A 24,726-nucleotide genomic window follows, 5' to 3' on the forward strand; every position below is an offset into this window, starting at 1 on the left:
TCCCAAATGATAAAGGGGTTGAAGAGTCTTGAGGTTGAAGTCCTGGGAGACATTGAGCTCACAACGTTCCCTAGGAATAGTTAATTGCAAAGATGTAACAAAACCAAGGTGACATGCATGGACTCAACTGGTGTAACATTAAATTTTGATTTTGAATTAAACATTGACCACAAGGGTATTTTAACAGAGGACAGTTCAATGTTGAATGTTGAAACTAACCGGACTGTTAATTAATCAATATGCCTGTGTGAAAATCTGTCCCAAGTTGAAATCTTCTATATCAATCCTATGGTCATACTTCATTGGATTTATATAATATATAAATATATGTTGGTTAAGAACTTTTTTATTATATGATCTTTTCTGTTCAAAATCTGTTCTATATCATGCAATCTGATGGGTAAAATTTATCCATGATCCAATTAAAACAGATATTTACCAGTAATATAGACGGGTATTTTTTTAATATGTAAAACTGACCCCTGAAGTCGCACATCAATTTTTTGGTTTCTCAATTATCAACTTTCAGTGTACCATATTGCACAGTCTGAACGTACTATGTTTTTGCTAGGTCAAGAGCAATAACTCTGCTGGTACAAACCAGAGAGAAAAACTGTTTGCGCTTTTTAAACTGTTTGCACTATTTCACTTACTTGTTGATTAAACATTTTGATAATGTTTCTTTTAATAATGTAGTAGCGTTGTTGTTGTTTTTTGCTGTATATGACATTATATGTCTGTGATGTAGGGTCACAATAGCTAGCCATTAGCTTTGCCAGCTAAGGTATCTTCAATTTATACTAGTGTTGTGCCGATGATCTTTATAATCGACAATTAATCGGAAAGGCCTACTTCGGCGACAATCGATAGTGAAATTTGAACAATCGATTATAGAAACAAGGGACGTAACCGCTACCAACTCCTAGTTAATGCTAGTTTATGTTGAAATGTTAAGGTGTTTGTATGTTAAATTATCAAGTCATATTCTTATCAAGTCAGTAAGTCACTACATAACCTTATTACAAATTTTCTTTGTAATTTTACTGCTAAAATATTGGTTCTCAACGTCTCATGTTTGTGGTTTTAAAGTGATTTTTGAAACATGTAACCGTTTACTTCTAATCATGTAAGAATTTAGTTGTCTTAGTTTTCTGAAAGGAAATGTTTTTTGTTTTTTAAAAAACATATATAATATTCAACTGCTTGTAGTATTTGTAACTGACTGATTATTAAAAAAAAATTGCTATCTTTCTTTGTGTTTATTTTACACATGTACATGTATGCATTACTAAATGTAAGACAAAAAATAGAGCCTGTGGTCTCATGATGTAATCTCATAATAACTTGTAAACACTAAAGGATAGTTGAGTTCTGAATAAACTAGAGCTGTCACAGGAGTGACGAATACCCCCAAATGCCGCCTGGACACAGGAATGGCAAACCATTCCTTTGAAAAGAGGCCATAACTCCAAGGTTACTGCACACTGCATCTTCTTTTATCATGCATGTATTGTTTTATTTAAATCTGTTGAGTAATTTACACTGCTGACAAGAAAAACTAGCTGAGGCTCTAGCTGATCTCTTCTGGAATAAGACATCTAGAGCATTCACAAGCTTTTTTTCCAACACGATCATCATCAAATTTTACAAGTACATATTTGGGCTTGAATGCATCCTTATCCACCTGGGAATAAATCCTGGGACTGTTCCTGTAGCCGAATTAACAAGTCCATCTGACAGGTCAATATTTGTAGAAAGCACTACTGTGGCAAATATGCCATACTTAAGTTCTGCTGGTATTCCACTGGCATCTGGTTCAAATGAAGCATGCTGGATTTGTTTTGTTTGTTCATCTTCCCAAGTGTCAATTACTTTAAAGGTAAATATTTGCTCATTTAGTTTTTGAAGGATCTATCAAACTTGACCTGTATCTTCTGATGTTACACCTGTGTACCAAAAAATGTTCAAATCTGTCAAGCCTTTCATGAGTTATCGTCTGGAAACCATTTTTCTATTTTAGTAACAGTGACCTTGACTCCACCAGCCCCAATATCGAACTTGATCTGCATCTGCTGATGTTACACCTGTGTACCAAAAATTGTTCAAATCCGTTAAGCCTTTCATGAGTTATCGTCCGGAAACCGCTTTTCTTTTTTTAGTAACATTGACCTTGACCCTACCAGCCCCAATATCGAACTTGATCTGTATCTTCTGTTGTTACACCTGTGTACCAAAAATTTTTCAAATCTGTCAAGCCTTTCATGAGTTATCGTCCGTAAACCATTTTTCTATTTTTAGTAACAGTGACCTTGACCTTGGCCCCACCAGCCCCAATATCGAACTTGACCTGTATCTTCTGATGTTACACCTGTGTACCAATTTTTTTTTAAATCTGTCTAGCCTTTCATGAGTTATCGTCCAGAAACCATGAAAAACGACCGACCGACCGACCGACAAGCTCACTAACTTGATCTGCATCTTCTGATGTTACACCTGTGTACCAAAAATTGTTCAAATCCGTCTAGCCTTTCATGAGTTATCGTCCGGAAACCGTTTTTCTTTTTTAGTAACAGTGACCTGGACCTTGGCCCCACCAGCCCCAATATCGAACTTGACCTGTATCTTCTGATGTTACACCGGTGTACCAAAAAAATTTCAAATTTGTCAAGCCTTTCATGAGTCCGGAAACCATTTTTCTATTTTTAGTAACAGTGACCTTGACCTTGGCCCCACCAGCCCCAATATCGAACTTGACCTGTATCTTCTGATGTTACACATGTGTACCAAAACTTTTTCAAATCTGTCTAGCCTTTCATGAGTTATCGTCCGGAAACCATGAAAACCGACAGACCGACCGACAGACTGACAGACCGACAAGCTCACTCCTATATACCCCCTCAAACTTCGTTTGTGGGGGTATAATAATGTAATATATACAAAGAAATGTTTAAATAATATTGTGAGGTAGCATTGGTGCTTAAAACTGGAGCATGTACTGTATCTGTATGCCTTAAATATGATGATCAAAGATATTTTAATAATGATTATATCGATTAATAATTGATCATTGATCGGTTTCATAAACCGATAATCGATAGTAATTTTTCTGTCCGATTCCCAACACTAATTTATACTCCACCCAAGACCAGTTATTTTTACAATTTCATGTTAATATCTACCTCCATCAAATTATGAATACAGGTAAAAAATAAAGTACATTTTCTGATAAATGTTTTCATGGTACAAGGATAAATACAAAAACAATAACATTTTGACCATCTATTTAGACTTCCACTTTGGTTACAATAAGCAACCCTATAAACTAAATCAAATTTGGAGGTTTACATCCAGAATTCAATGTTTTTTAAATAACCGCATTTAACGAAAAAGTTTAAATTTCTTTTTGTCTCAACTAGACAATATGACTGGTACCATTTCATTAAATAAAAAATATTCAGAAATAAGGACCCAAACAAGCCCACTTTTTGTGAAGTAATATCTGAATCTTGGCCACCGATGGGCAGATAACTGTGGTATTAAGCCATATGGTCATCATTCTCATTTGTTCACACAGCTAAATTTTGAGACTCAGACTGAGAAAAGCAAGCTCTTAACTTTGTTGTAAAAATGTTAAAACGATATTGTGTGTCACAAATAATCTGTTCTATGATCAGACATACATCACTTGTCAAAATTAGTTACAAAATATATTAATCTGTTACATGTATAAAAAATCCTTTTTCTGCCAACAAGGCATTTAAATATTTGTAAGAAGTCCAATATCAAAATCAATAGCATTAATATCACTATCACAGTCACGATAACTTTGTCAAGTGTTAGGTTTGTCGCCACACTAATTTAGCTTTAACATTTAGAAGTAAACAAACAAATTAATCATGATTATCAAAACAAACAGCATGTGCATTGTACATACAAACTTATGACACTACATAATGTGGATACACTGTACACAAGTTTTAAATATATTAATAATTCAAGACATAGATTCACACATCACATTGCTCTGATGACGAAGCCTCAAGTTCAATGTCGGTATCCACATCATTAGTATCACTTGAGAAGTCATTGCTATCACAGTCAAAATCTTCATTGTCATTGTCCGGTGATGCAAGATTTGGTTCACTAAGCTCCTCCCACCCATCATTATCCGACTCTGAATGCATGTCTTCTTCTCCGTAATCATTTTCTTCAACCTTAATCTCTGCTTTAGTTTCTTTAAAATCTGTCAGTTTGGTTTGAGTATTTGAAGTGTTGGGGATTTCATAACATGACCGATGTGAACTAACTACTGTATAGGGTTTCTGTCGAAAGGAACAACTTGGTCCTTTCCAGCAGCCGTTATTATGGTTCTTTTTATCAATTTTCTTTATAATATCACTTGGTTTTCTTATTTGAAGTTTATCTTCATTTTTACATTTCATATAGTCCACCACACATTTGTGATGCTGTCCAGGTGAGTTATAAAATGTTTGAGTACACACGGTACACTTATAAGCTTCCTGTCTTGTATGGAGTCTGTAGTGTCTCATAAAGTCACTGTAATCTCCTTTCACTGTCTTGTTACATGTATCACAGGTAAGATTTCGCGACAGTTTCAGTCCTTTATGAATTTTCAGGATATGGCGTCTTAATGGTGACCTGTGTGTATATGATTTTTCACAGTGAGGACATTTATGCACTTTCTGTGTGTTAGACAGGTGAAGGTGAAGGTTTTCATGAGTAGACAAAGTGTATGAAGATACAAACCCCTTTCCACAGTGTGAGCAAACAAATGAGGATGAGTGTCTAACTGCATGTTCCTTCAAGGAGGACGACTTCCTGAAGGTAGCATTACATATGGAACATGAATAAGGCCTCTCATTTGTGTGCACCCGAATATGTATATTGTATTGTCCTTTATGCCAAAAGACCTTCTGACAAAATTGGCAAACATGCTTCTTCATGGGTCTACCTAATACTGGAGTCAACTTCTGTGATTCACTGAGTTCTTCATCTTGTGATGGTGACATTCTTTTGTTGCCAGCCTTTTTAATCTGAAAAATACATTCAAATATTATTTTATTTATTTTGTTCAGAACCTAGAAACACTCCGAACATTTAGAGCACCTGATTCAATTGTAAGGATCATATAATTTATGATTACTTTATTTGCAAAAAAATATTTTAACTTAATAGTCTGGAGGACTACAAAATATAAGGGAAAATTCAATGGCAATTGGCAATATCTGCTGTCCTTTACATAAATGATTATTATCATACATTTACACGAAGCATGATAAACATACATGTGTAGATGTGTACGCTGGGATTGTTTTTCTATTGCTGGACATGCGTAAGAGTTTTTCTGACATAATTACAACTTAAATTAATATATTAACAAATTCAATTTATATGTTTATCAAGTAGTATTTGGATGTTTTATTCAATTTTGGTACTAAATTATATTCCATATATACCAAAACATTATAAAGCCTGTCCAAAATTAACAGTATTATGTATTCCAAAGGTAGAGGGGTAGACACCTTTATTTACATGTATACGGCTAATGAGCAACAAAATAATGTACTGCCAATGAATGGCAAGCAACACAGTCATATACTTATTAAAATAATGTTTGAAACAGTCTTGGGCTAACCCTAGCCACAATAATGACCGTGAAGGGAACTTTTTTAACATTAGGACATGGACATTCATTACGTTCCCTTAAGGGTTAGGGTTTCGCCAAAACCAAAACGTCAAAGACTGGTGGTTGTTCATATGATATGGACTAAGACCAACCCTTATCAAAGATTTTACCTAGTACCTATTTGTTTTTTTCTAATAAATATATTTCTGTATTATAATTTCTATTTCAACAATAAGGTTGTTTTTGATAGTTCAAACATAGTTTATTTGATTTTGCAATCAAGACGTATAATTTAATTTGAAACGATTCTATTTACCTGGCTAACACTGACGTACTGTAGTTGGCTGTAATCCGAAATTCTTTATCCGACAGTACGGTATTCAGTACGTTCTTTGCTAAGATGGCGCTTTATGACTTAACACTCGCAAGAATGATAAATAAAGAACATATTGTACTTTCATTTAAGATAGTTCTGGGCTTCCATAACTTTAATGTTGATATTTTTTTTATGTTTACAACACATTAAACACATCCAAAACGGTAATATACAACGTGTTCGCTGAAGTTCTTTAGCTAATTTAAGAAAGTGATGACGTATGTAATACCACTGACAGGTATACTCATTTATATAGCTTTTTTTGTTTTGACAGTTGACAAAGTGGCACACAACAATTATTAGTACTGTACGCTAATCGGAACACCTCGGCCAGTATCCACCAGAATTGATTATCGAAGCTTGCCGGAGTTGGCCGGGTTGCTACGATTGACAGACAGTACGCTTAACTTTCACTGCGGTAGAGCTCGTTGCAAATAATAATGTAATAGTACTTAAAACTTCACTAGGAATCAGAAAAATCATCCCCCCAAGCGACTTTATCACTTACCTATTAAATAAGTTATAGTTCTGTAGAAATGTAATTTAAATATTCTTCTACTTTTTTCATATAACTATGTCCATCTAACATCCGTACACAACCATTTCTGTACATTTTCAGCAATCTTTCTCTGCCAGCTTGCATCAATGGCGACATCATATTGTCACTTGCGGGGCAAGAAAAAAGCTTGTGTAAATGTCCGCTCCTTCCCGTTAGCAGACTTGTTATGCAGGTTTCAAACTGATGGATTATCGCAGACATTTAAACCTGTCGGAATAGGCGTCCATGTTATTTTAAATTAAATTAAGTTAATACAAGTAAACAAAAGTCACCGGTCCAAAATATACAACATTGACAAAATAAACTAGTAGTGTAGTTGCAAAGATTTACATATTTATCATATTCAACAGATGTCAGTAAAATAGATTGTTGACTTTAATATTGTATTATCATTTTCAGAAGTCAATAAAGAGTAAAACTCATTTAGATTATCACCAGGTGAATACCAATTCAAAAGATAATGTCTACGAATAACATGCAATTTTGGACATTAAACGAATGCATGATATTCACAATCAATAACTGTAAAAAATATTCAGACAATACCATGCACATGTATACAAAGTCTCTTACCGTGGTATTTATATATCTACCAATTTCCATGTTTAGTTAAGGTTTGATCAGCGAAATCTAGCGAAAACAATCTTATATTTCAATGGAATTTCCAGATGTAAGTACCTTTCTCTATTTAACAATGTTTTGTAAAGTTTATAATGGTGACACCTTGAAGAATTTTAGTACATTTGGTACTGTACAATAGGATTTCTTAAGACATTGCTTTCTGAAATATTTTGTGCTAGAAAAAATGAAATCCATCCTCTGAGATATTACACGCAATACATTTTCGATCACAATGTGGAATTACAACTGACCGGCTTCTACCTCTAGTCTATGCGCCGACATTCTAAGCCTAGCCAATAGGGCCGGAAAAATTGATTTGTTAAACAAATATAAACTATGCTATATTGACAAAGTGTTGAATTTATTTAAGCAATGCAGTTTAAACATTGCTTTTAAAAGAGCTTTTCCTGATAGTGTTTGTAAATGTTTCACCTGTTGTGAAAACAATACCGAGATATATTAATTTAGAAACAATTTCTTATTCCTGGCCATGATGCAAAAATCTTAAATTTTTCCTCCATCTTCCTTTCTTTTTAAAAAAACCATAACTCTCGTTTTAGCAGAATTTACACTTAACTTCCATCTATTGCAATATTCATACCCCGTCAAATTTAGTGACAACCTAGCTAGTACTCTTCAATATCATTTAATTACATTGAAACTAAAAATGGAAATAAAAATTCGCCTTGACGTACACCAAGAAAACAATGAATGTCTTCACTTATAGAGAATACTAGTTAAACATCACGTGGTCTACTATCCTAATAAACTAAAATTTACACGGCACGTTGTTATTAGATCGATTTGTATGCACGTGACATGATAAAGTGTATTATCAAACTTAACTCTTGATTTTAAATTAATATACTATACAGAGATTTTTATTATATCCAACACTTTTCCTCTTACTCCAAATTAAACAAGCTAATGCAACACAATTGTTATATTGCCAAGTGTTCTGCGACAGTTTTGGCTTTAATTATTTGGATTGAGGTTAAATTCACGATTTACTTTGCGCCTGTGTCTCAGCTGGGCTTCGTTTCTTACAGTTTCATCTTCAAAATAGAAGGTGGGTCTCTTTATGAAGCCGTACAAACTCAAGTTCACGGCTATCCACTTTTTCTCGGCGTCTTATGTTGCTGTTACAGCACACGCTCTTCAAGCTCTATATTGTCATTCTCTTTCTTGTCCAAATGGAGACAACCAGCCAGTTATTTTGTTATTTTGTTACCCCCACCCCCAACAGTAACAGAAAAGCCACAAACAAACAACATCAAAATGTGCATCCCCCAACAATTTACTTTTATTTCCCACTTCTATTAGTCTACCCAAGGTCATAGTGAACGATGTTTCAAGTCAAAGTCAAGTCAAACACCGTTTATTCGCTTATACCATACACATGGCAAATGAGGTCATATACAAAACATATATACATACATGGCGGCAGATACATTGTAAATTTCTAACTACAATTCATATGATCCAGAACGATCTTATATGCTTTATAACCAAGGAGCAAGCAGCGCCTTAGGTATCAATTGTGTATTTTATCCCACTAAAGATATTTGAGACTTTTATGACTTTTATAGGACATAATTGTAATGATTATTATGATATGGCATATTTTGGTTTATTTCATCAACTTAACGCAAGTTATTTGGCTAAATGAAATTCTATATTTAAGCCTGTTACACTTAAGATATTTCGAGAAAATGGGGCATCATGTCAAATTTAATTACGAGCATACTATTTTGGATGATTTTCTTAGCCAGCACTATCCACGCAGACGCTGAACATAATCACTGACTCATAAATTACCATATTAACAGTGTCTGCTCTCCAACTGAACTGTTTTGCTCGAAAACCGCAATAACCAAAAGTTGATAACTGCATGTGCACTGTCATTGGGGATCCCATATTCAATCCCCAGTACGCATCCAACAATAGCACATATATGTGTCTCTGGCTTCTAAGCTTGTCTCTGTTTTTTTTTTCATTGAACATGTTTTGTCTTACTGAATTTCAATGATACAAAACATGTTCGATGGTATTGGGGACGTGTTGTCATGTGTTGTTGTTTGTTTGCCCGTTATTCATTTGGTTTTTGACCATTGTGTGCCTAAACATTATGGGTGTTTGGATACTGGACCTATCCATTTGTACTGGATCATTCGTCAATCATGTATCTTAACTAGGGATGCAAACGAATATTCGAATATTCGATCAAACGTTTGGTATTCGAATGTCAAAATTGGTATTCGAATATTCGGAAAAAGAGTAATGATAATAATTCTCAATACAGAAAATTAAAAACCTTTTGCCTTCAACACTGCTTTTGTTTATAAAGTTCGCTTGTTTTGTTTTTACAACGACTGGCCCCTAATGCCAGAGGTGTGAACGTGATGACAATTCACAAACACGTGTCATATATGTAATTAAGGGACATATCGTCGGGTACTGTAAAAAGTACCCTTACTTTTACAATAACTGACTAGGAATCGGCTTTAACACCAATGTTTTGTCTTGGCTGCAAATTAAGCTGGGGAAGGTAGCTCAAATCGCCGTGATGATATGAATGCCATGTGCTACAATAATGTTGTTACATATATGTGCTTTAAATTGTTTTCCATGTTTCGATACAATGTTCGCGCTTTGAAATGTAAATGTATAGTATAGCGTTTTAGGATATATTTCCTCTATTGTTGTACAATAGCTGAGTCAAATCCAGATATGTTTCCGTTTTATCATTTTACTAGTTGCCGATTTTGTTTGGGTTTTCCATAGTTATATTTAGTCAATTTAGAGGTCAATCTCAGAACGAGGCTGCTTGTGCTACGGAAAGACCTTCCGTTGGCGCAAAACGCTATTTGGCTAGGAATCCACCTAATTTCACATTGTTTACACACATAAAGGCAGCGGAATTGAAATTATCCGATTGTGTTGATTGTTTATAATGTATTGTTTTTTTCTTCCTAAAAATTGCGAATTTCAAAGGCTTATTTGGGGAAAATCGGTGTCCGCCGCTACGCCAAATAGGGTCAATTTGCCCCGGCTATTACTTAAGCGAATAATAATAGTAGTTTACTATACATCTTCCAAAATATGTATTTCGGTAATCGAATATTCGAATATTCGATCGAAAGAATAACCGAATATTCGAATATTAATTTTGCCATTGGTTTGCATCCCTAATCTTAACCGATATTAGTATCAATGGGGGTATCACACCCCACACTTTTTGGTATGCCAGTTCCAGCCCAAGTTTTGGCGGTAATCCGGATGCCGAGGTTAAGTAAACTAATATAGGAAACTGGATTCGGAGTCCATATACAACAAGCATATACAACAGTAATGAAAATGGCCCAGTTTATGCTTGAGTCGACAATATGTCACCATTTTTAGAACACATATAGAAAATGTATCGAGTCCCCCCCCCCCGACCACCACCAAAAAAAATCCATTCGGAACTCCTCGGCCATTTTCCATCGAAAACAACCTCAGATGAATGCCGTATATCAGTAGAGGTTGTTCGTAAAATTTCATAAATTCTTAGGATTCCAAACAGTAAAGACATTTAGTTCTAGTGGTAAATTGAAATTTCTTGGCGATCTTCTTGCAGTATCTTTAAAGTTAAGATTTCTGACATTGTAAACCGTCCATATACAGAATACATCCGAGGTTGTCTTCGATGGAAAATGGCCGAGGAGTTCCGAATGTGTGAAAAACAGGAGGTCAAATAAGTTTTAAAAAGGGAAAAACTTACAAGTTAAGGAATGTCGAATATTTTATTACATCATTTATTTATTTTTAAATTAATTTTCTTCATGTATAAGAAATATAAAAAAAATATTTTATAACTTTACAAATATTAGCAGGTACATGTATGTTATGATAAAATATAAATGCGTTAGTTTATAATGGTAATATTATACATGGTTACTATGAATATTAGGGATCATTATGCATCTGGTAATAGATTCAATTTACGTGTAAAATAGCTGCATCATAAATTATCAACCTCGCCAAACAAATACAAATTCATTCAAAAAATCTAACCACTCCTTGTATAAACTAGGACATTTGGGTGTATGCAATGATATCAGCTAACCACAAGACTAAAATAGCCACCACTCATTTGTTACCGAGTTGCAACCATGACCTTCAACTTCGTCAAATTGCCAAATCGAAAAACAAACCTATTCAACGGAAATTAAGTTTGAAAATTGCTCACAGTTACATAGTCTATTACATAAATGTTCATTAATAATTTTCACAAAAGGAGTTTGTATCTAACAGAATAACATATGGCATACTTTAAACATCTACACTACATGTGAATACATATTTTTTATATTGTTCATCGCTTCTTCAGCACAACAATTTCACTACACGTGCTCTGAAAACTGAAACTAGCATATTGCGAAACAAAAAGCAAATTGTCAACAGCACCAATTCTCCACGGGCTTACAATTACGCCTGTGCCTAGTTCTGAGATCAGTTTACCACGAACGGATATCGCAAGTATGCTACTCCGACCCCAATCCGCTACAAATACTAGATCTTTGTGAACGATTACTCCTTCCAAATTGTGGCAAGTTTTTGCTCTAGTGTGGTTGAGGGGATAGGACCACACTATGTTCGATAAGATATCTATGCAATGGATTTGGCTGGCAGTTGAAATAAAGCAATGCTTGCCTTTGGGATCAACATCAAAGCTCCTGATTGATTGAAAATTTGTCTCGATATTTCCCTGGAAAACGCCTCGTGATTTGTCAACGAGGTGTATTTTCCCGTCTTCACAAAGAACATAGAAGTACTTAAAGTCGGATCTTATGTCGTAATGATGACGGTGACAGTCCATACTTATTTCTCGGGTTTCTTCCAGTGTGTCCTCACACAATGTGAATATAATTATTTTACCGTGCTTCTGGAGACTAACAGCTATATTATCTCCATCCCTGCAGATTCCGGTCGGGGTAGGAAGTCCTTTTTCACAAATGACTCTACCTTCCTTGGTGAAAACGAGAATCGAGTCGTGAGTTGTGTCTGAGACAAGTAGACGCCCATTTCCTACAGGAACAATGGCTTCAATTTTACAAAAATGGCTACTTCCACTGTGTACGCCTAGCTGTAATTGTGAATATAGTTGGTATGGCGGCTTCGCTTTGCAGCACCCACAGGTTTCGCAATATTCCTTGACTTTCTCTGACTTTCTTCTCTTTCGCGTTGGCAAATCGATCTTATCACGCTGTTCATCTTTTACGGTCACGGGTTTTGGTGATGAAACGAATGGCTGCAAGTATGTTTTAATTATAAAAGACAGTTTACGTTTGTTTAACAGTGAAGATGTGCTAGTACCTACGTCTTTAACGTCTTTGTTGGTTTTCATCAATGTATAACTACTTTCTATGCTACGTACTGAGGCGCTGTCGATTGAAGAGGTTTCACAAGATGCAAATTGAATGCAGTCGTTAGCGGTACGATCTTCTTCACCATCCTGTGAGGATGATTGTGTGTCTATTATATCTGATCTGTTGCGCATATCGAAATTTTCCAGGCTACTGGAAACACTTGTAGATATGTCCTTGCAAGTTGGCTTCGGGTCAAATTTTGATTTCTTTTTGTTTTCAAGAACAGTTGACATTCCGGCAAATGTAAGGGTTGAATCCCCACAGTGTTTTGCTAGTCGACATAAAACCCCATGAAGTTCACTGTAGCTGTTTTCAAATTCGACTTCTGTAAGCTTCACGATACCAGGATGGCACCATCGATTTCTCATATCCCTTAGTCGCGTGGTATCAGCTTCTGGTGAAAAGTCAATCGGACTTGGGGTTTTCCAGACATTCGAATTTGAATTGATTCTTGGATGCAGTGCTCTAATGAGATAGCTAAGTAATGTGACATCAAGGTCGTTTATATCCAAAGTCACCGTATTAAGCAAATTGTATTGTTCACGCTTTATTAACTTTTTCCTGTAATCCTCGTCCACTTTTCTTTTGACAAAGCCTTGGTTAAGTAAAGTATCCAAATCTTTAAGCCCAATCAACGTGGCTAACAATTTTCGGAGAACAAATGGTCCTTCGACTTTGATCATGGAATCAATCCGGAAATACCGTTTTTCAGATTCATTGTACAAAGAGTCTTCATTTGCCATATCGACACGGTTTCCTGTTAAAATGAAACTAAGTACAATCACATTTTTATCGTTCTGTTGTTGGAAAACATCGAGGCACACACATTATGCATAATTAACTCAAAACAAACATATGGGATGAGCTACAAATTATTACAACGTTTAAGCCTTAATCCGGGAATGAATGGTCTTAGCTGTTTACTTCACTTGCATGCATTATTGTTAACATTTATTATGTGTTTAACTATTTTTAAGTGATATCATGTAATAAAGGAAATCTCATTTAATCTATTTATATAAAACCTACCTCTTTATTTTGTTGCCCAACTAATTCTCATTTCTTTACTAGTCCAGCCTCGCCACCAGGAATGCGTTTATGAATGAAAATATAATCGGTTACGTGTCTCTATTTTTAGAACTTTCCCACACGCATTCAATAGTTAAAGGGTAAGACGATACTACCATTTTAACATTGTGTCGCTCAAATTTTAAATGTTAATTCGTTTGAAGCATTGATAAAAACTATAGGCTACTGAACACAATCAATTGGCCACCTAATATATATTCTATACTGGTGCACCTAGGGCAGCTTCAATCATGAGCATATAGTCCCCGGTTAAAAAACAACTGTTAAACGTAAACATATAATGTTGAGACCTGCTATTATGTTTTTTACGCAGCTGTTTGAGATTCAGTGATATACCGGTAGGCAGGCAATTGATAAGTGTATTTGGTGGGAGAGTTCTGCTTCCTGACACACAGTGATCGTCTGCGTCACTTTCAGGATTCATGGCACATGTGAACAAATAAATATACAATATAGTGTTCAGGTCATTCAATGCATACATATAACAAAACTAACCTTTAATAAAAGTAAACTAAACATAAATAAAAGTAAAAATAAATATCGAATATGCAAAAACATCTTCGTAAGTTCAGTAAATAAAAAATGTCTATAATGCAATCTATGACTTAAATTAGCATGTCAATAACTTTATATGTATATTCACAGATAAGTGGAAAGGAAGGGTATACTCTTACATATATACAACAATAGTTGTTCTATGAGAGTTATGTTTGCAAATATCTGTTACGGACAACGTATACAAATCGAAACTATAGAGAGACTTCGGGAAATCACTAAAACTTAAACAAATGCGTTTGTAATAGATTTGTAAACCTGAGTCAGGTAAGATTAGTTTAAAACTGTTTAGGTAACAAACTTCAGTCAGAGAATCATTGCTTATGAACCTTTTGTGTAAATATTCAGTCTTTGAACAAAACAGATATAAACTATGTGTCGAAGTAAAAAGTTTTAATAAATGCTTACAGATTTAAGCAAGCATGCGTACTTTTAAGGGCTTTCCAGTGTTTCCACAATACAAAAGGCGATGGGTAAGGCAAAAGGTTTAAATATTTTAAATGTTCATGTTTTAGTTATTGTTGAGTAACAATTTATTCCTGGAGTAAAACATACATCATTTGCAACATGTTTTGCGGTAGATCTGGGTTGACCAACTTTTACGAAAGAATATTTTATCAGATTTTGGATCGAAAAGCATTTTGACACTAAAATGATAGTTTTGTGTCAAAATGCTCCACACTACCCAATCAACAATGTCTTGGGGTTTCTTCATAAAAAAATCAAATAAGAAAGATATCCAATAAAATAGTGACAAATATTGGACAGAATTCATTTCCTGGTAAAAAAAAATGCAAATAATTTTGTAGAAATAGAAGCAATCACTACAAAGCCGCAATACATTGTTGATAGGGCAGTGTTGATTAATTTTAGACGAAAACACATTCATTTTCAATTAAGACTATTCTGAAAAAAGATGCAAATGCTTCTTGATTGAAACTCTGAATCTTCTTTCGTAATTGTTGCTCTACACCTTATTGCACCTATAATTTTTTATGTTTTTGGTCCTTCGAACGACCATTGCACTGTGGAAGGCACTTTAAAGCGTTCTTATTTTGATAAGGTATGAGTGATTATTACACCAGAATTTAATGACACTTTTAATGACACTATTACTATCCGTAAATTTATACAAAAGTTTGTTCATCTGCAAAATAGCCTTTTCCATCTTGAAACCTGCACTTGTATTTGGAGAATCTGAAGATGAGCCCCCCCCCCGTGAGTTAAAACCGTCCCCAGATAATTAAACAATTAAACAATTTTCATTCCATTGTCACTGTAATAAAAATGAACATTTGCCGGCAGCCTTCCTAAAAATAATTAATTTTGTTTAATCAGTATTCGCAACTAATTTCCAACGTTCACAATGTCCGATAATAAATTAAGACTTTCTTTCCGCAGCATAAATAGCAAACACAATAATGTAATCAGCATATTTTATTAGAAAAAGTTCAAAGGAACCAATATGGATACCATTTATACTCTTTTAATAGAATATTTTCTCTAAATCATTTAAATACATCAAGAACAAGAAAGGTGATAAACATTATCCTTGTTGTACTCCTATTTTACATTCAAACATTCCACTCAATTTGTTACAATACTTTACCCTGGACTTCACTGATGAATACATATATTTAATTATACCACATAATAATTCCATGTACTCCTAATTTAATAAGTTTTCTCCAGAGATCATCCCTAACAACATAATCAAAGTATTTAGTGTAATCGATAAACACACAATGAAGTTGCTTACCTTGATGAAGAATATGTATGCGTTAATAAACCATGAAGTACAAAAATATTATCCACAGTACCCATATTCGACCTCAAACCGGCCTGTGCCTCAATATACAAGAAATTATACAGAATAACCTCGTAAATAACCTTCGGCCCACTCAAAAGTGGAATGGGAAGGCGGGGGTCTTAACTGGATGTTAAAATAATATGCAGCGCATCATTTGTGATTAAGGAAATGTTCAGATATAATACATCTCTCATTTAACATATTTGAACACTAATGACTTCTAATTTTAAGGGAGTTAATTTAAAAAAGAAAACTATGTTTAAATATTTCAAGAGCATAAACCGTATATTTCATACATATTTTATACTTAATTTAATAATATCTAGATGACGAAATTGTTTAATCACTTTGCTTAAAGGGCAGGTAACTCAGTTTGAATGTTTTGAACACACCCTCTTACTTACCCTTATTTGTACGTAAACTACTGTTCATATATCACTCCCAGCGTCAACAAAATACTTGATATGGGTAGATGGCTGGCGTCAAAAGCCACGTTGTTTTCATATAAGAATAGGAAAGCTAAATTTCAAGATTTTACCATGTGAGGTTATTGTAAACCCTCTCATTTAACGTAGATCTATTAATATAAAGATTAAACTGAATCGCCAAAACTAAAATACGACGTCAGTCATTTGCGTGACGTATGTATGATTTTTGCAATGTTTGTTCAGCGTCTGCGCGTTGCATGCAACAAAGGGAAAATATTGCCTTGATTTCGTAACTTATAAACAATTTTCGTTAAAATTATGCTAATGTCCGATTTAAGATCCACTTGCAATCAAGAACTTGAAGAAAACATCTTCCTGTTAGTCAGTGTCGTTAAATTATGCAATTCCTACCGTCACATTATGCACAACTATTAACTATTGACATATGGTATGGGACACATGCGCCGGTTCTTCGTCTTTTCCTTCGGGATTATAACGATCAACTGTGTTTGTCAGGTTATCTACTGAAGAAAGCGCCAATTCAAACTCATTTCGTACAAACATGGCTGTTGATCAGCATCTTGACAGTGTCTTCTGTTTCACGGCAGTTTAATAACCTCACTTTTTGTCGTTTTGTTTTAGGCTACGTGTCTACGTACTAAATATTAACTGACGTTGCTGTCATGCGTTGGCGTCGCGAATCACATTACAAAGCATGGTGCTCCGTTATTCTCTACCTGGTGCTATCAACCAGAACATGAAATTATTAAATTGGTGTCATCGTAAGTTTGATTGACTTAAACTTTAAATGGACATTGTTTGAACATCAATAAATAGAGGCCTGTTTTAAGACATAAAATATTTTATCGGTATGAGCTTTAAAGGAAAAAAGATGTTCCCAATAAAACATTTCCAATTTGGAAGTAAAATCTTCGTTACTATGATATAATACAAGAAAAAATCGTTGAAAGTCTTCTATATTCTTTTTTCATTTCATTTATAAACAATGTCGTAGGATTTTTTACTGCGGCCAACATTTTTTTTGCTTTTCAGTTTGAAGTATTTTGATTATTTTTTTGTACTGCGGTTAGTATTCAAATCGAAAGGATTTTTGCAGATTCGGATTTCACATTTATGCTTGCTGATTTATGATGTGCCTTTACTAGGAAGATCATATTTGCTCAACAAACCTTATCGCGTTTTAAATCACTTGTGATGGTATAACAGGGATATCATATGAGTGCGTCTCAACACCTTAAATGTGCATGTAATTGGTCTGAAATAATGCGGCTTGTAAGGAAAACGAGGTTTTAGGGAACGCGATTGTATTTAACAAAGTGGTATAAAAAATTATGTCATTGGAAATTAAACATCAGTCACAATGTTCACATTCATCTTTAATAGATAAACTGATAACAAATAGTATCGTTTGATACCACAATTGACAATTTTTTATTATACAATTTTGTGTGCAGTGTATCATGTTTTGTCCAGAACTATCACATGTTTGCGACTATGGTTGGCCTGAGTTGAAATATATTGTGAAACGTAAAGCCTCTTCTTGTGTTGTGTAAGACTCCAAGGATGTTCGACCATGTTTTTGCCGCGTTCCCCTAGTATCTTTCCGTTTTTCGATATTTCTAATATGTAGTTTCCATTCCATACTGAAATATACAGCTGCTGTTTATACACTATTAGTGCTGAAAACTTCCGACGATTTCTGCTTGCTGGTTCCTCGTGCAGGCAAACAACCTTTCCGTAACTACCGCTTCTGATACAATATACTGAATGGTCACTCAGAATATAATAATTTTGACTTTCGGCATCAAAATCAAAACTTTTGAGAAATGCGAGACCAGTTGAAAGTGACCCGACCTCTTTGCCATAGGAATCTATTATATGAACAGTTCCACTTTCACATAATACATGGAATTTAGCCCCTTCCGTTCTAGCTACATTGTGATAATGCACGCACGGAATAACAATACTGTCCAGATTCAATATTTTCTTTGACTTAAAACAAAAACGTAGAAAAACTAATGTTTTCCCCGCAGTTATGACCACAACACGATCCCCAGTGAAACAAAGTCCTCGTGGATCTCTAAGGTCCAGTTGGTCCAGTATATAACCTTCAGGATCTATGACCTGTACACAGTTGTGAGCACAGTCGGCCAGGAACATGCAATTGTTTTGGTCAAAACTTATGGAATCAATGCAACATGACGTCCTGCAATGGCTATGGTCGGACGTAAGGATTAGACTGTTTGAACGATATTCGTTATTGATACAGTTGAAACAACCCCTTTCCTTCAAGCTCTTTGTAGTTTTCTGTTTTGAAACATCATCATATGTGGCACAGTTTCTGTTGCTTTTCTCTGGACGTTTTCGATTGAATTTCAATAAACAATGATCTCTACGTGTATGTATCATTTCATCTTCAATTGTGATATAGTCGTCTTCGTTGTCGACGGCTCTGGGCGAACGCTTCAATGGTGGTGTCGATCGTTTTTGAGGAGAATTGGTTGATGATTGAATATGTCGTGACTGCAAGACTACATCAACCGGAAATTCATTACTCCTAGCGTTTGTGGTACTACAAATTGAAGCTAAATCTTCGTTTAGTTCTATATAATCATTTGATTGCTCAATCCCTTTATCATGTAGTTCGTTATTCTCCAAGTTCCCTTCAAAATCAGCATTCATTTCAAGACTACTTCCAATACTAGTCGACTTGCATTCTCTGGCACCAGTTGTTTCGGAAACATCACGAGTGTTCCTTCCATTTCCATCTAGATCCTGCATGGATTCATTGCTGCTAGAGAAACTGGTAGACTTATCTACCATGTCCACACTGTTATGAAAAGGTCTCCGCAGTTCCTTTAGTCTGTCATTCATTTCCGCATATGTAGTTTGTGGGTCTTTTGTATGCTTGGTAAGTCTGCTGAGGATATCATGAATGCATTTGTACCTACTTTCAAAGTCGTTTTCATCGAGTTCAATGGATACTCTGTGCGCCCATTTATTTCTCAGGACTCGTAATCTCCATGTATCTGCTTCAAGCGAAAGGTCCCTGGGCCCTGGCTTGCTCCAAGCCTGTGGATTAACAGTGGTGGAAAACAATCGAATAAGAGCTGACAGAAATGTTATATCTAGGTCGGCGATGACTAAAGGTCCGGGGTACAACCTGTTGTATTGCTCCTTATTTAAAAACGTTTTACACGCCTCGTTCACTTTGTTTTTTACATCAGGTTTTGACAAAAGCATATTGATATTTTGACCAGCGAGCATATTTTCTAAACATTGTCGTAAAGTCCTCGTGCATTGCTCCTTTATCATCAGATCTATTGCCACATATCGTGAATTATCTTCTCCGATTGTATTCCGATTTAACGCCATGCTCGGTATAATGTATGGTCAGAACCTTATAAGAAACTGTCCAACCAGTTCACATACTTTAAATGCTGAATATACATACGTTACCAGCATAATGTATTTCTAGTGCATATACTTTCACTTTTGTTGATTCTCACATATATAATCCACACTCATCATAATTGTAATGCATTTCAGGAAACTTTATAAACCATTTTATGCTTTCACTCTTTTATTTTTCCTTACATCATTTCATAGCATTTGAGATAAATGCCCACTTTTCCATTCATCCACACCGGATCACATTTGGCTTTGAACATAAATACATATAAAATACCGCGCTTTTTCATTCACCGACCGGAAGCACAATTGGGATCCCAAGATTACGCATAAGACGATAAACTCCACATGAATACGTGCGGTATAGAAACGCATCATTTAGTGCACAATACTTCCTCAAATAACATGTGACCTGTGAAAATGATTACATTAAATCAACAAAGTTGCCATTAAAACTAATATCTCTACCAGAAATGCACGTCTGCTTATATTGATACTAAGCTGAGCCATTTGTACTTCAAACTATTTATAATAAATGGCTGGTTTACCTTTTCTTAAGCATACATGCGTATTATGTGCCCTTTCAATTTTTGTCAGAACAGAACAGGTTATGGAATTTTAGGTCATAAACGGATCGTTTAGTTTGGATTTAAAAGCTTCGAAGAAATGGTTACTAACAAAACGTAACCCATGTCAGATCGAGTGTACAATTAACACAAACGCTGTTTGTATGGCGTGACAAACGTTGCAATATTATAACGTTGATTAACATTGTATATTATTAATTATTCATTCGATGCCGTAAAATATGTATTGTAAAACTAGAATTTTAATTTAATGTGACCAAATATTCACTCAATAATTTAATATATTTATTCACCCCCCCCCCCCCCCGCCCCCGCCCCGAAATATGTTAAACCAAACTATTTGTTTACAAAAAAAATAGTTCTTACAACACCATGCGGAATGCGTTAAATTGTTAAATTAATTAGATAGATCTCAAGTGGAGTTACAGGGAAATACAAAACTACAGACATAGGTTCATATGAAACCATTTTATTCAGTATGAATAACTACAATGTTGAACTTTACTGTTGTATATAAAGAGTTGTGTCCCTTTATTACATTTAGATTTTATTAAGTTTGCGACATGTCTTTCTTTTTTTGAAAAATCGAAAAATCTAGTTCACATTTAAATAATTTAGTCAACACACTAGCATTATCAGTACTTTTAGTTATGCATATAACAATATTCTTGACAGACTTATTAGCTTGAATTCTGGCTTGGTTTCTCCCCAAAATGTCATCGGAAAACGAACTTGTATATATAATATATGTAAAAAATATCAATTTGGTACTTTTTCTAATATACAATTATTTCCATACCTCAACACTTCACATCATACAACAGAATTGGAAGAACAACTTTTAAAAAAGAAGAAGATCTTTTTGCAAGTCCATAGATAATTATGAATATTTTGCCATGTCAGTAACCAAAGCATCGCTTATTTTGCTTGTTTAGCAATGTGAGTTTTAGCTTTACGAAAAGAACCCAAATCTTTAGCACTTTCTGAGATAATGAATCAGAATCCAAAAGTACAAAGAGTTTTAAGAAATCTATTAATGTCTGGTCATCTTCATGCTGCTTTTTGTTGTTGTTGTTGTTGATGTTGTTGTTTTATAACCGTTACATTAACAATTGTACTGTTTTAAAAATTGTCATGCAAGCAAATCGTTTACAGAAAAAGAAGAAAATGATAAGGGATATAAGCTTTCTCCTTGTCTGATCCCAATACAACATGGGAAGTTATCAGAGCATGGTCCATTTGCTGGAAAATAACTTCCAGAATATAGGAGAATTTAAAGCATGTTGATATATAATAAAAACATCACAAATATGTATAACATAATACAAACACACATCATTAATCATTTCACAGATCAAACCTTGGAGGTATCTTACTATGCCTACTTTATCGAGTGACGTTCATGGTAAAACGCTGATCAGTATCGCCAGCAACGTCAGCTGGTGCTAATGGTAGTTTTAGTTGCAACTGAGTGCTTTCATGCGAAATGTTTCTCTCTTGTTTTGCATGTTTCTGTTACTGCCATGTTGTGATTGATCAGTTATTCGAATGCCAATTGTCATTTATGGATGTTTATCTATAATTTCAAAAGGGTTTTCACTTGTCTTCAACAAATGATTTCTGTTGTTGTTTTTCTATTGACACCTCCAATGTATGATCTATATCATGGACTTGTTTGATCGTAATTGTTATTCTTTGTGACAATTGTATGAGTTGCTTGGCAGATTTTTGATCTGTGATGTTGACATTTTGTTTTTGATTTGTTGCCAAGTTTTAACCTTCGGCTCAAGGTTTTTGCGTTTTACTGGCACAAGAATACCTAGTCTCTATACGCATTAGTTATTTTACTGGTGGTTTTTCACATGAAAACGTTGCATTTTTGTTTTCAGGAAATGCAATATATCGATCTTTATTATCTTAAATAGATGGGGGGGGGGTGAAAATCGCTTTGAGTGTTTGAATAAATCTTCCCCATCAACACCGTTGTCTTGTGAAGAAAGCGGCGATAACAATCCCTGTTTTCCCAGTCAATATCGGGTCTTTGTCCTTGCGTTTCCTTCACAATTACATTTAATTATTCCATTTATTTTTAAATATTTACATTTGCCCTTGTTTTTCTCTTCAATAAATTATGCGTTCATTTTGCATGAGCCGGACGACCTATCGTGACTTCTCATTTAACACACAGAATGTGCATAGGACAGCATCTCGAATCATATCGCTGAAGTCAATACGCAGTATTTGTCCTGGAGGTTAGGTACGCCGGTACGTCGGATTCCGGGCCATTTCAGGCGGTATTCCAGATGCCGAGGTTAAGTACGTCGGATTCCGGGCCATTTAAGGCGGTATTCCAGATGCCGAGGATTCCGGGCCATTTCAGGTGGTATTCCAGATGCCGAGGTTAGGTACGTCGGATTCCGGGCCATTTAAGGCGGTATTCCAGATGCCGAGGATTCCGGGCCATTTCAGGTGGTATTCCCGATGTAATTAGGTACGTCGGATTCCGGACCATTTCAGGCGGTATTCCCGATGCCGAGGCTAGGTACGTGGGATTCCGGGCCATTTCAAGCGGTATTCCCGATGCCGAGGCTAGGTACGTCGGATTCCGGGCCATTTCAGGTGGTATTCCCGATGTAATTAGGTACGTCGGATTCCGGACCATTTCAGGCGGTATTCCCGATGCCGAGGCTAGGTACGTGGGATTCCGGGCCATTTCAAGCGGTATTCCCGATGCCGAGGCTAGGTACGTCGGATTTCGGGTCATTTCAGGCGGTATTCCAGATGCCGAGGCTAGGTACGTCGGATTCCGGGCCATTTCAGGCGGTATTCCCGATGCCAATGTTATGTTAGCCTGATTAGACAAACATAGCAAACTGAAATCAGATTCATAGAAACACAACTAGCAAACATATTTATGAAAGGAATATTATTACTTTAATTTACGAAATAATCGTCAATATGTCAACATTTGCGCAATTCCGACAATGCACTAGCGGATTTAGTTGGGAGGGGGGGGGGTTGCAGCCGGCACTCACACTCCCCCTCTCCTCCCTCATATCGTCCAAAGTTACTTATTACGTCAAAGAAAACAAAAACATACGTTAAAATGCATTTTTTTCGGAATTGTTTAATTTTCTTGGGGAGTTAACCCCAAGCCCCATGCAAGCAATTTATGCAATATTAAGCTCGGTTCTGATGGAGGGGCGCACGTTAAAAGGTTGCGCTTTTAAGTAACGGCCCCTTTAATGTCAATTCCTGGACCGCCCCTGGTTGATAAATATTGTCTATTTTTATAAATGTATTCGGTGCCGTTTACTTTGTATTGTTGAACAAAAATATTTATTCAATGATATCGAACAAATATTCATGCAATGTATATCAAGAAGTTTGTGTATCATCAGAAAATATTTCTGTTGTAAAACAAAACATGTTCTGAGAACGTCCAAATATTATTATAATACTTAACAACATTCATTCACATGTTAATATGATCAATAAAAATTATTTGTTTATTAATTGTTACAGAATAATAATTCAATAGCTTTATGTTTAATATCTCCTTTAAAAGTATTTTTTTCAATTATGTGCATCATGGGGAAGTTGTGGTTTTGTTACGAAGGAATTCATTGCTTAACTTTTAATCGATAAGGCGGAAGTGTCATACATAGATTTTCGAATTAATACTCATTGACAATGGCTGGTTATCGAACTCGCTGGGAAATTGAGCCCACACATATTCAGACCGAATTGGTGATAATTGGACAAATAAGTTTTAAGTTATTGATTGGACAAGAGCAATTCTAGGTAATTGATATACGTACCTTATATAATTAATTACCTCGGCAACCGGTTATCCGCCCGAAATTGCCCGGCATCCGGCGTTACTAACATCGACATTCGGAATACCGCCCGAAAGGGCCACGGATTCGGCGTACCTTACCCCAGCCCAAACGGCCCGAAATCTGGGGAATCAAACGCAGGAGGTGGTTACAGCCTCAATCAAGCTATTTGGGAAGATATACAGCATGTTAATGTAGTTGAAACTGGTATCTTTAGCAAATATAGACAGCCATCCTTTTCTCACTTCATATTGTCCCGTAATTAATAGCTAAGTCATGCCGTGGATGTCCATTCTGACATACCGTGTAATGTGTAAGTTTGTGAAGTTAAAAAACCCGCTTGATTTGGATTAAAATTTATTTCAATCAGAG

The 24,726-nt window shown here is 35.3% G+C and overlaps 2 protein-coding genes across 2 annotated transcripts; both read right to left on the reverse strand.

Moving 5' to 3' along the window:
* Positions 1-3,264: 3,264 nt before the first annotated feature.
* LOC128243492 (zinc finger protein 93-like) lies at positions 3,265-6,334 on the reverse strand. Its single transcript, XM_052961289.1, has 2 exons — positions 5,964-6,334; positions 3,265-5,054 (listed from the first exon to the last, which is right to left on the reverse strand). Exon 2 carries the CDS (start codon positions 5,028-5,030, stop codon positions 4,008-4,010), a length of 1,023 nt encoding a protein of 340 aa, XP_052817249.1. The 5' UTR covers positions 5,031-5,054; positions 5,964-6,334; the 3' UTR covers positions 3,265-4,007.
* Positions 6,335-10,974: 4,640 nt separating this feature from the next.
* LOC128212482 (uncharacterized) lies at positions 10,975-13,868 on the reverse strand. The gene is made up of 2 exons (XM_052917969.1): positions 13,644-13,868; positions 10,975-13,371 (listed from the first exon to the last, which is right to left on the reverse strand). Exon 2 carries the CDS (start codon positions 13,355-13,357, stop codon positions 11,561-11,563), a length of 1,797 nt encoding a protein of 598 aa, XP_052773929.1. The 5' UTR covers positions 13,358-13,371; positions 13,644-13,868; the 3' UTR covers positions 10,975-11,560.
* Positions 13,869-24,726: the final 10,858 nt, after the last annotated feature.

The sequence above is a fragment of the Mya arenaria genome, chromosome 2, assembly GCF_026914265.1.
Source record: "Mya arenaria isolate MELC-2E11 chromosome 2, ASM2691426v1".
NCBI lineage: Eukaryota > Metazoa > Mollusca > Bivalvia > Myida > Myidae > Mya > Mya arenaria.